Here is a 13315-nt window from a genome sequence, read left to right on the forward strand (position 1 = left end):
TACAATTGTATCATCAGCAAATTCATTATCAAGCACTTGCTTATTATCGAATCCCCATTGCAACCCTTTAATTCTTAAGGCATGATTATTAAAATACACATGAAAAGCCTCAACTATTAATAGGTATAGGAAAGGGGCCAATGGACATCCTTGCCTAACCGACCTTGAAATAAAGAAGGGTGCATCAACTTCTCTTGCCACATATACAGAGCTAGACGCGTTCTTATACAAGGCTCTTACCGCCACCACCCAAGCCATTGGAAATCCTAGTTGTAACATAACTTCCTCGAGGAAAGACCAATCAACTCTATCTTATGCCTTTTCAAAGTCCAACATTAGCACCACTAGGTGAACATCCTTCTCTTTTGCCAAAGTTGTAAGCTCCCACAACATGACAATATTATAAAAAATAGAACGCTCTTGCATAAAACCCGTTTATGATTTATGAATAATATCATTTAATAAAGGTTGCATACGTAAAGCAAGGACTTTAGCATAAAGCTTATAGATAGTATTCAGAATAATTATCAATTGCCACTTCTTAATGTCAACTACTACCCCCTCCAATTTAGGAATAAAAAAAATTAACCTTGCATTCCATTGATAAGTCATATCACCCAAAGTAAAAACCTCTTGTAACGCTTCCGCTACACTGATTCTAATGTGATCCCAATAGCAAAGAAAACATTCAAGAGGAAAACCATCGATGCCAGGACATACATGTTTACCTAAGGCCTTAATTGCAACATACACCTCATTAACATTAAAAGGTTTAACTAATTCATTAGCCATAGAAAGATTAACTTTCTTCTTCATAACACACCATAATGTAGATCTTAAGGCTAATTGCTCATGCGTAAATGACTACCTAGTTAGCAAAGATTTATAAAAGTTCAAGGAAATTCTCCTCAATTCAACGTCATCCGATGTTAATGATCCATCTTCCCTCTCTAATTGTCTCATTACATTCTTAGTATGGCCAATTTTATTTACACGAAAAAAATCAGCATTAACCTTATCTATGAGATGAGACCATTTCGTTGAGGATGCACAAAATTTGTGTTGAGCTATAACATCCTCAATTTGTTGCATCTCAACATGTGTTTGATGCAATTCAGCTCCAACCCACATAGCCCGTGGGTTTTTCTCTTGTAGGTTTTGATGAGCAACAAGTGTTCGCCTAGAAGCTAACATCTTTTGTTTGGCCTCTTGTAATTACATCAACGTTTTATCCTTAAAAAAATTAGCAATTAAATACAAAGCCTTGTGTACCTTAGAAACTTTAGATAGTTGAGCCCCCACCTCATAATTCCATATACCCAAAACTTGACTTCTAAAAATATCATTCGAAAAGAAGGATATAGGAATTTTAGTGGAAAACGTTCTATGTTTTTAATCCTAACCAACTTCAAAATCACCGGAGCATAGGCAGAAAATAGAGAACCCCCAATAATCTCAACTTCTCCTCCAATATCATTAAAATAATCATCTACATATATCCTATCTAGCCGAGATAGATTAGCCCCTAATTGACACCTATCCGATCTAGAATACTGTAATGAGTCACTAAGTCTATGAAATGAGGGGAGGTGCCAAGCATCTTGTATCCTCAACATGAAACATAATCTCTCCCATGATGCCAATTCACAGCCTATAAGAACAACATTAGACCACCCACTCTATCCCCAACGGCCTCAATCATATTAAAATCACCGCCCATGCACCAATGGTTAGCATGGCAATTGTTGGACAATTTGTGTCCAAAAACCCTTACGAGCACCCCTATCATTTGGGGCATAAATGTTCAAAAAAACTCAAACAACATCATTAATTTTAAGGAGTAGATAATGAGCCCTTCCTTACACCACTTGTTGGGAATGGACAACAAATTGCATCCATTTATCACTATGAATCACAAAAACCCATATTCACACATATGTGTATGACTTATTCACACATCAAGACTTGGTGCTTCAAAGTATGTATAGATATCCCTTCTTAGGAAGGAGACACATCAAGATAACTTTTGTACTTATGTCCTATGTGTCAATATTTGCCTCTCTATGGATGCAAGAATATCTATCTACCCCACTATGGGTGGCATAATATTTTCCCCAAATACCCCTCCCTTACCTATTAACACCTATTCACACACACTATACATCATCAAACAACCATTCAAATAAACTTACCTACTCACTCACACGTCAAAATGGACTTAAACACACATACATACGTATGAATAAATCCAAATATTTATACATAATCATTGTTACAAGCCTCGTACATGCCTGACACATTAATGTGAATTAAACAAATAAGGAATCAAACAAGAGACTTGCTTACACATGATAATTACTTGCATGGTCTAACACGCTTTAGCATTGACAAAACCACTAGAAATTCAGGTACTTGCCCTTGCATATAGAGCACACATAAAATCAGCTACACCCACACCCACACACTTAAACATTATCATGGTCTATCTCGAACATTCGAACAAAGTTGCGTATTGTCAATTTTGAAGTTCCTGAAGCCATCCACTCAAATCATCTCGTCCCCTTTATTTAAAGACCTTAGTGATCCCCCTCACATTTCACACACACACGCGTATTTTCTCAACAATGGTTCTACAAAGGTCCTAAGTTCATGCATTCAACCCCTAAATTCTGCATTGGCACCTCATAAAATCAAGAAAAATATATGGTTTTATAAGGAGGTGAGGAAGTCATGCCTTGAACCCAAGGACTTTTGTCTATAATCTAATAGCTTATCATTAGAGAGAGACAAATATATATTTTTAGCATCCATAGAGAGAGAGAGAGAGGATGTCTAGATGAATGTAAGGTTGCCCAATGGAGACCAAAAGGTCATGGGTTTAACCCCTACACTCCACAAATGGTGTGTAGTAATTTTATTATTATTATTATTATTCAAAAAGATACACCCTGGTATTATAAAATCATAAGAAATACAAAAGTTGTGTTGGATATACCAATCGATTCCCTTGTACTCTCATCATGGCCGATTTGATGTGTATATACAATAACCACACATAGTTTTTTGTACATTGATGTTCAATATTCCTTGCTTTCGCCAAGCCCTAAGCTTGGGTTCATGACTCTTTGATTTGTGAACTCAAGTTCCCTTAGATCTATGCATTATGGGCAGAAATTTCATTGCATGTTCATCAACATCCATGATATATTCATGTTCATAGTTTGCATATTCTGGTTCCCTTATATACAACCATCATCGATATAGAAATCCATGTTAATCTCATCAATAAATGCATACATGACATGCTCATTGATATAGATATCAATGGTATGTTCATGTTTATGAGTTGTTAAAACCCACCAGATCTATCAACTCATCCATGATCAATATAGGCATCCATAGTATGCTCATTGACATAGACATCCATGGCATGTTCATATTCTTGCTTTCTCCAAGAATCATGTTTTATTCTGATCATGTTTTCGAATTTTTTTTCATCCTCTAACATACCAACACTTCCAAATATATCAACCATGCGAACATATGCCTCCACACCATTATTATCTAGTTGTATGGCTTGATCAAAGGACAAACTCCCAAGCTTCACATTTCCCCACTTCCTACAAGCACCCAATAGTGAAATCCCTATGGCTGAATACTCAAAAAATAGCATTGCCTTGATCACTGAAATAGCCTTATCAAATTGCCCCCCACATCCAAATACTACAACCATGCAATTAAGATGCTCTAAGTTTGGAGAAATACAATATTTTGTAGTCATAATCTCAAAAAACATTTTGGCATCTTTTATGAGCTCAAAGTGAGCACTTGCAAGTAGGCTATGATAAGGCGTGATAAAATATGAATTTCGAAATTGACAGCGAGAGACATGAAGGAAAAAGTAAAGTTGTAGCACACATAATAATGTTATGTTGTTAGGAGATATGCCCTCGCTTTCCATGTGTTTGAGACACTTCAGGGCTTCATGTCCTTGTCCTTGTTGAGCATAGCCAACAATAAGGGCTGACCAAGCAATCACATCTCGAAGATGAAGCTCTTCTAGTACTTTTCTCGCTTTCTCAAGCATACCACATCTAGCATACATATGAACCAGAGCAGTGCCAAGAACTATATTCTTCTCCAACAATTTCCTTTTCACGACCTCATCATGAATTTGTTTGCCCTTGTCTATAGCACCCATGCTTCCACAGGCCTTTAGAGTGCAAATAAACGTAACAACATCATGTGATAAACCCTCATTTTGCATTTGTTTGAAACTATTGGGTGCATCATGGCTTTGTCCATGTTGAACATACCCATAAATTATTGCAGACCATGTGATGACATTGTGATTAGAATGGTCTTCGAGTGATTTTTGAGCTTTGTCAAGCATTCCACATTTAACATACATATAAGCTAAACCGTTAGCAAGCACAATATCCTTCTCTATGAAGTTCCTGCTCCGAATTTGATCATGAATTTGTTTGCCTTTCTCTATAGCCCCTAAATTGCCACATGCCTTCAAAATGGAAAGGTTAGTGCTTCCATTGGGAGAAAGACCATCATTTATCATTTGTTTGAAACAATTTAATGCCTCATGGTCATGCCCTTGCTTAGTATACGTTGTGATTAATGCATTCCAACAAATAGTGTCTCAAGTAGAAAGCCCTTCAAGCACTTGTTGCACTTTTTCAAGTGCACCACATTTTGCATACATACCCACTAAAGCAACTCTAAGAACAATATCATTCTCCAAAAATCCTCTCCCGAGAAGCTTTTTATGAAATTTTCACCTTTCTCAACAAGGCCAATGCTGCTACATGCTTTCAGAATCAAAATAAAGGTGATTGCATTTGGAGCAAGACCTTCACTTTGCATTTGTTCATAGATGCTCAATGCTCTGTTATTTTGTTCATTTTGCACACATTGGCATGTAGTAAATTTAAGGGTACATGTACTGAGTAATATAGAGGTGTGATCATTGGGTTTTGAACACAAGAAATACTACTACTGCATAGGTTAGTAAAAAATATGGATTACTACTGCTGAGTATGAAGAAAGACTAAAAGAAAAAGAGATGACCAATCTCTTTGGGACGATATCGAGTTTGCAAGTAAGATTGAAGTAACTACCAGATTATATGAAATTTATGCCATTTTGTCCTTTACGGTGAGTTGTTGCCACAGAGATTGTTAGTTGGCTATTTTACTACCTTGCAATAGAACATTAGGCCATTTATTTCCTTAAGGTAGGTTCTTGTAAGTTGCTAATTGGTTATCTTATCATCTTGCCCTTAGTTGTGCATTTTCAACATGATTCATAAAGAGAAAAACATTACCCATCTTACATATCAAATTCACCAATTACAACATCAAAAACTCGTAAGGTTTGTCAAGCGTAATGATAGCCTACCTTTCAATTGGCCTAGAAATATATGTTTATATTCATCCAAACTTTGGTTTTGCTTTAGTTGAATTTGCCATGACAAATATGCCATCAAATCAACCTGTGTTAAACAAATATTTAAGGGGATTAGTTAGAAAGCATGAAAATGGTGTAAAGGTCACTTACTATGTCAATTTATTGCAATCCACTCTTCATAATCACTCTCTCTCCCCCTCCCCCTTCTTGCATACCCACGTTTTATGTCATCACTATCTTAGAGACCAAAAGCGAGAATTTCTCATGATAGTTTTTGAGGGGATGGGATACTTTTAGGTGCCCTCGCTAGTTTAAACAAAGAAACTTTTCGAATAGATACCTTTCTAGGTATGATTGCCTTTTCTCGAAAGAAAAGAAACATCATAACCAAAAAGTAAATTTTTTACGACACATGAATCGAAGTCCTACAAAAATGCGTGAGGAAATGATTTTCAGAATCCAAGTTGGTGAAAAAACTTTGATCCCAAGGTCCAACCTAGCATTTCGTGGCACCTCAAAATCCAATTTATCATAGAGTCGACTTCAACTCCCCAAATTCGAACTTTACTCTGGATAAAAAATTATCTTCTTTGTCTTAGAAAATAGGATAGATGCAGATTACCATAAGGTATGCGCAGTTTACAATTGTGTGATGTTCCCCATTGTCTCTTCCACATATAATGGTAAGTTTACCTATATTCGAGGGACGAAAACAAGAATAAAGTATACATTAGAGATATACCTAACCATATCATGTCTTTTAGTTCAAATGTAACTTCGCCAACAGTGACAAAACGAATGCTTAGGCTATTCCTCAGGTGTCAATGACCATAGTATATATATATATATATATTGTCCAACACTCCAACGTCCTACGTACCACTGTAGTTTCGTAAGGAAACATGTGATTTCTTTTCTTCTGTTAATAGTAATTGTACCTCTTCTTTAAACAAAGCAAAAAGAGCTTAGCCACAATTGCATTTTTCATGATACGTCACCACAATTTGAAAAATGAAATTAGTTGTTACTTTGTTTTTTTACCCTTTTTTTTTCAAAACAAAATATCCTTCCATTAGTTTAAAAAAAGTATATCAGCGACAACATACAAAATAGATGGAAAGGAAACGATTATCCTTCCCAAGCCCGTCTTGTGTAAGAAAATGGCTAGCCATGGATCCTTAGTTTAACCGAGCCAAGGAAACAAATCTATATACATCCAAAGTAGAGGAAAACAACCAACTAAATGGGGAGAAAACTTCCATATTATCCTACACTTTGTCAATCGAAAGATTGGAATGCAGCTCCAAAGCTTCCGAAAAGTTATTGTAGCCACTCATAATCCATATGTGTAGGAATATTATCATTTCCAGCTTTTATTGAACTCATCAATTCTAACGAAACGGAAGTAATGGTTTCTTGGACCAACATTATTTGACCCTGAAACATCTGCACACTATGCTTTCCGTAGAGATTATGCTACTATTGGAGCCAATCTATCCCATAACTCCTCCATCCATCTCAAAATCTAATTTCATTTCAATATGTACTACCAATTTTCCCATGTTGCCACATGCTTTCAACATACTAGAAAATGTCATCATATTAGGTAACAAGAGGCCTTGCACAAGCATTTGAGGATAGAGTACTTTGTTTTTTATCCTTCTTTGAACCTACTATGAATTACATAACAAACTTTTCGCAAAGTAAACCTTTTCTATCCTCAATAGAAGCCTATGGTCAAGTGAAATGTTTTTCCTTCTTTGAAGTTGAGATATGCCTATAAGTTCATTCCAGGTACCATTACACTATCACATTTATAAAGGAAGAAGTAGTGACTAGGCCATGGATAAGAAGTAAGCACATTGTTGTGTAATTAGACAAAAGGATCTCTAGGGCAAGTGGTGGTGCACTACGTATACCATCATGATCCACTACACGTAATGTCTCCTTGGAACATTTTCACACCTTTGGCATTAATACTATGCACTAGCTAGCAAGCAAATTATATTCAGTTTTGTGAATGAAATTATCAGTCCAAAAAAGTTACTCCTACTTTGAACATGATCATTACAATAAGACCAACAACAAAACTTGAAAAATCATCACAAAAGTACTAAAAAAATTAAGACTCAACATGCAAGCATTTAGGTCACCTTGACTAAGTACAAGTGCATAAATATATATAGCCATCATCTTATTAAAAAATACACTTGCTCATATCCATAACCATATGATGGTATACTTGCAAAACCTGATTAGATATTTTTGCTTGATCATGTACAAAAGAATCATTACTTTCTTTTGGTTATTTTCAAGATCTTATTTACACTAATCTTGTCTTATCATCTTATTAATAGCGCAACTTTTGTATGATACCCTACCTAGAATGCCTCTCATGTCCAAGAAGCATCCCATTTTATAATAAGTATATTTACCCTAATCAAACGATCACAAATGGAGAGGCAATAGTGACCACTTCCAATGCTGAAATGGTAAGACATGTCTTCTCCACATCATATGCATTCATATCAACTACTTTTGATGGAACATTAGTACTAGGAGATTAACTCAAGAACATTGTCAATCACTTATAACAAAATAGAAGTACACAATGCATACATCGAGATATTAGGAGATTGATCAAAGAAGATGACGCTGGCATTATCTTTACTTAGAAGGTGCATCACTTTTACTTGGAAGCCATAACTCAAAAAATTTGCTGTTATGTATCTTTTGAGTTTGAAAAGAAGAGCTGAAATTAACATAAGATACAACAAAATGTTGATTGATACAATGCTAGCTTTCCCAAAAACAAGTTGAATTTTACGTATGTTATATCTAGGCGAACTAAATGGCATCGAGAAAGACGGAAGAATCTACATTTCTCACAAGAAAGAACCCATTATCTTTCCTGCGAGTAAGAAGGAATTAACTGGCACCCAAAAATTCATGGCTTGCCAGTGTCGAGCGGAATACAAATCAATCACATTCGTTAAGAAGTGATGTAGGGTTACAGTTAGCCTCCACAACTATGCCAAGAGAAATATTAACAACATTCTTCAAGCATTATAGTATACACATAACTTGTAATTTCAGCAACAATATCAAGCAAGCATCAAGCAATATATACCGAGAGGAACATTGACACATCATTCGCATGACATTCAACATACAGCTAGTTTCCCCACAGCTATATCAATATAAGATCCGGAGGGCTTGTTGTTCGAGCTGGATCTTTCACAATACCATTAATTTCCGACAAAAGTTGCACTACTTCTCGCATTGTAGGACGATGGTCAGGTATGTCGGACAAACAACTTAATGCCACCTTCAGTAGCAACATAACCTCTTTAGTTCCTTCTACATCTAAACTCATCCTTCCATCCACGATTTGTAGTATCCCTTCCCTGTTCATAACCACGTGCTTTCTTACCCATCTTGCAATGTCGATGCAATCTCCATACTCAGGCTCAATCGGTCTTCGCCCTGTTACAAGTTCCAAGAGAACAACTCCAAAGCTATAAATGTCACTCTTCTCATTGATCTTTAGAGTGTACGCGTACTCTACATGTCAAAAAATCAACAAATGAGTTTTTCATTACACAGATCAAAAGACTACATTAAATATGAAACAAAAGAATGGTGGTTTGGTTACGAGCGTAATGGCAATCGAATATACATGGAATTGTTAAGGCTAGAGATAGGATCATTAGGTCATGAATGGACATTTCGTGTCGGACAATGTCAAGATAGCTATGCATATATACCTGGGTTTAACTGGTGTGTATATATATAGGCCAAACTGTCTCTTGCCTCCTGTTCTTAGTTTCTCTTGAATTACTCTTTTTAAAATTAGGTTTACTTCACAAAATGTGATTGTTAACAACATCCTTTACACACTTACCTGGAGCAATGTAGCCATAAGACCCTGCAACAGAGGACATGGACTCAGATTTTCCCATTGAGTCTCGGAGGGTGCGAGCTAAGCCAAAATCTGCCACATGTGCTTCGTAGTTGGAATCGAGAAGTATATTGTTGGATTTCACATCCCTATGCACAATCAAAGGGGTACAATCATGGTGTAGATAACAAAGGCCCATTGCAGCCTGTAAAGCAATCTTATATCTGGAACCCCAACTCAATGACCCTCCCCGAGGCCCATGCAACAATTCACCTAGACTTCCATTAGGCATATGCTCATAAAGTAAAAGATTGGCTTCATGATTAGAGCAACATCCTACAAGTCTCACAATGTGCCGATGTCGAATATTTCCGAGTGTTAAAATCTCGGCTGCGAAACCATGGTCATTGTACTCTTCCGAATCCTCTTCTGGGGATCCTTTTCGTATTGCCGGGAGCTTCTTTATAGCGACCATTTTCCCATTAGGCATCAATCCTTTATAGACTGTCCCTGACCCCCCTTTCCCGATCACATTCTCACTTGTCAAGCATTCCAATACATCGTTCGCTGTGAAATCCAACCGCTCAAACGCAGTTAATTTCCATGATCTCTTCGATAAGAAGCTCTCATTGAACAAAGAGCACAAGAATTGCTTATCCCGCTCATTCCGGAACATAAACACTAGTGCACCTAAAGTGAGAATAAAGAGACCAACCACTAGACCACTCATGCCATAGATGAGAGACCTCGAAGATGATGACAATCTCCAACCGGTAGTGTTCGTGTTCGTGTTCGTGTTCACACCCTTCCTGGCCTCTGCAATGCAATTGTGTTTGCTACAAAGCTGAGGATTACCGACGAATGAAGTTTCGTTGAAATTTGCAAATTGACCTTGGTCTGGAACCAATCCCGAGAAGTTGTTGAAGGAGAAATCAACAGTTGTAAGAGTAGACATATTCTCTAGTGACAAAGGGATGCTCCCATAGAAGTTGTTATAAGATACATTGAAAGAAGCCAGCACATTGAGGTTTGAGAGCTCAGGGGGTATTTCTCCTCGGAATTGATTGTGACTAAGATCGATGCTAGCGAGGCTCGAACAATGGGTGATGGTTAGAGGTAAGGAACCATTCATTAGGTTTCCACTTAGGTCTAGCTTAGCCAGGCGTTTCAAAGAACCTATCTCTTCTGGCATCGGCCCAGTTATGCGGTTTCCAGAAAGATCTAGATCTACTAATCCCGACAAACTTCCAATACTTGATGGAAGTGTGCCAGTGAGCTCATTGTGTGACAAATCTAAGCTCCCTAACTTAGATGAAGAAGGCATGGTGAGGTTTATTTCTGGAAAATAACCATTGAGACGGTTCCTAGGAAGCTCAAGTAAATCTAGCTCAGGAAGCGATAGAATTCCAGGCGGTATAGAACCACTCAACATGTTATCGCCCATTCGAACCCGGACAAGTTTTGGGCAATTTGCAATACCTCTTGGAATAGGTCCAGAGATTCGGTTACGAAGCAATATGAGCCGAGTAAGCTTCTTACTTTTGCAAAGGTGAGGAGGAATGAATCCATAGAATGAGTTAGATGAAAGATCGAGTTCTAATAGTTGCCCATTTCTTCCAAGATGGTGTGGGATAGGGCCAGTAAAATTGTTTTCCCATAATGTGAGAACTTGTAAGTTTGGTAAGTCTCCAATGTAGGAAGGAACCTTGCCATGAAGACTATTAAGGAATAGGTTGAGAAGCTCTAGCTTGTGTAGAGAAGCTAACTCCTTTGGGATCAATCCACTCAGCTTATTATTGGATAAATCGAGTGATTTTAGGTTTGTAAGGTTCCCCAGCTCATGTGGTATAGGACCCATTAAGCTATTAGTTTGCAAGAAGAGAGAATCTAGGTTAGAAAGTGAGCCTAATGATGATGGAATCTCACCACTAAGGCCACTATTGGCCAAGTCTAACCTGACTAAGTTGCTTAATCTACCCAACTCCACTGGGATTCCACCTTCAAATTCGTTGTAGTAGCCCAAATAGAGCCTCTGGAGATTCATTAAGCTGCCAAGTTGGGGGGGTATCCGACCAGTCAATGCATTTCCCGAAAGGGCAAGGTATTGGAGATTGACGAGATTGCCATATTGGGGGGGAATGCTGCCATAGAAGTAATTACCCCCTAAATGGAGGTGCTTAAGGCTAGTTAGTAGACTTACTTCGACGGGTAGCTCGCCGGTGAAGTTATTGTTGAATGCGTCGAGGACCTCAAGTGTCGGCATGAGAGACGAGAAATTGTTGGGGAAATGTCCGCCCAAAAGATTGTTGGATATGTTGAGATAGGTCAAATGGGAGAGGATCGCAATGGCAGGGCCCGAGAGGGTGCCCGACAAGTTCATGGAAGAAATGTCTAACCCTATCACATGACTTGAAACATTGTTGCACTTCACACCCATCCAGTTACAAGGACCTGCAGTGTTAGCAGTAGAATTTGTTGTTGCTGCTGTTGTTATATTCCAATCATGGAGATGTTCAGGTGGACCCCCATATTCATCCACAAATCCGGCTTTCAATGAAAGTAGAGCTAAGCTTTCTTCAAGTAGAGAAGAAGAAGAAGAAGAAGATTGCACTCTAGCTACCATGATGAAGCTACCAAGTATGCAGAGAAGGGATGGAAATAGGTGTGTCGATCCGACCCATTGGCTCAGCCACATTTTGTTCAAATAATTTTTTGAGCTTATATTTCTCAAGCTTAGCAAGTGTAGGAAGGCATTGTCATTGAAAGCAAACTAGACATTGTAATGATTTCAGGGCCTTAATGTGGGTTTCGGGTATGATAAGCTACCTAAGAAATCACTGAAATGATCGACATGTAACCCAAAAAAAAGACCTAATCTCGGAGCTCAAATTTCTACAAGTATAGGAGAATCAGAAGAAGCAGAAACTGGAACAGAGTACTGTGGGGGAGAGGAACAGAGAGGGATATGGAGGGAGGAGCTAGCCCTGGTAATGATTTCAGGTCTTTAGTGTGGTTTTCGGGTATAATAAGCTAACCTGAAATGATCAACATGTAACCCAAAAAACAAAACATAAATCTTTGGAGCTCAAATTCATACAAGTATGTATAGGGGAGAGTCAGAAAGAAGCAGAAACTGAAACAGAGTAGTACTATGGGGAGAGGAACACAGAGGGGTATGGAGGAAGGAGCTAGCCCTGGTAATGATTTCAGCACTTTGGAATGGATTTTTCAGGTGTAATGCATTAGCAGAGAGATCATTGAAAGGATCAACATGAACCCAAAAAAATAGAACTTAAAACTTTGGAGTTCAAATTCTTACAAGTATGTGTTATGTGTAGGAGAGTCAGAAAGCAGCAGAAACAGAGTAAATGGAGGAGAGGGGGGTATACATGGGAGTGGCATCATCCTATATGTATAGATGTTTGATAGATATGATTCATTTTTCATGAGGTTTTAACAAAGGGGGCATCTCTGTCTATGGTTTATCTGCATTTGGGAGAATAAAGAAAAAAAAACAGGGGCTTTTCATCTGTCATTGCCTAATTACATACATACTAAAAAGCTAAGAATGTGCTTCCTCTTCTCTAGATGTAGTTTGTTTGTTGGGTTTCTCAATAAAAAGTTACCTCTTTATGTTTTTGGTTCACCTTTCAAATTAATAGTCATTCCTAAGTGGTGGTCCTCTATCTATCAACACACTTTTAGTCTTACCTCATGGGTCTCTATCTACACCTATGTATGTACATATGTATTAGTTGTCAATCTATATCTATGTCCATGTATGTATTGGGTCTCTATCTATCTATCTCAACTTATATCTATCTTTTGGGGATCTCTCTATCTATAGAGATCCTAGGCCCAAACATCCATCCACTACATAGAGATAGATATATTAAAAGAGAGAAGAGAGAGTTAGGAACATAAGAGTGTGTGAGTGCGAGAGATGTGTGTATGAGAGAGAATGGGCATACACAAGTGTGTGTGTGTGTGTGT

At 37.8% G+C, this 13315-nt stretch overlaps 2 protein-coding genes across 2 annotated transcripts; both read right to left on the reverse strand.

The window, feature by feature from the left end:
- Positions 1-3373: 3373 nt before the first annotated feature.
- Positions 3374-4573, reverse strand: LOC147861545 (putative pentatricopeptide repeat-containing protein At1g68930). Its single transcript, XM_087322407.1, has one exon. The coding sequence runs from the start codon at positions 4571-4573 to the stop codon at positions 3374-3376; it is 1200 nt and encodes a 399-aa protein (XP_087178533.1).
- Positions 4574-8455: 3882 nt separating this feature from the next.
- LOC147861546 (uncharacterized) lies at positions 8456-12374 on the reverse strand. Its single transcript, XM_087322204.1, has 2 exons — positions 9326-12374; positions 8456-8985 (listed from the first exon to the last, which is right to left on the reverse strand). The coding sequence occupies exons 1-2, from the start codon at positions 12015-12017 to the stop codon at positions 8612-8614; spliced, it is 3066 nt and encodes a 1021-aa protein (XP_087178330.1). The 5' UTR covers positions 12018-12374; the 3' UTR covers positions 8456-8611.
- Positions 12375-13315: the final 941 nt, after the last annotated feature.

Source organism: Azolla caroliniana, unplaced genomic scaffold (assembly GCF_043228905.1).
Source record: "Azolla caroliniana isolate FFs.n. ecotype wild unplaced genomic scaffold, voAzoCaro1.0.p SCAF_7, whole genome shotgun sequence".
Classification (NCBI taxonomy): Eukaryota; Viridiplantae; Streptophyta; class Polypodiopsida; order Salviniales; family Salviniaceae; genus Azolla; species Azolla caroliniana.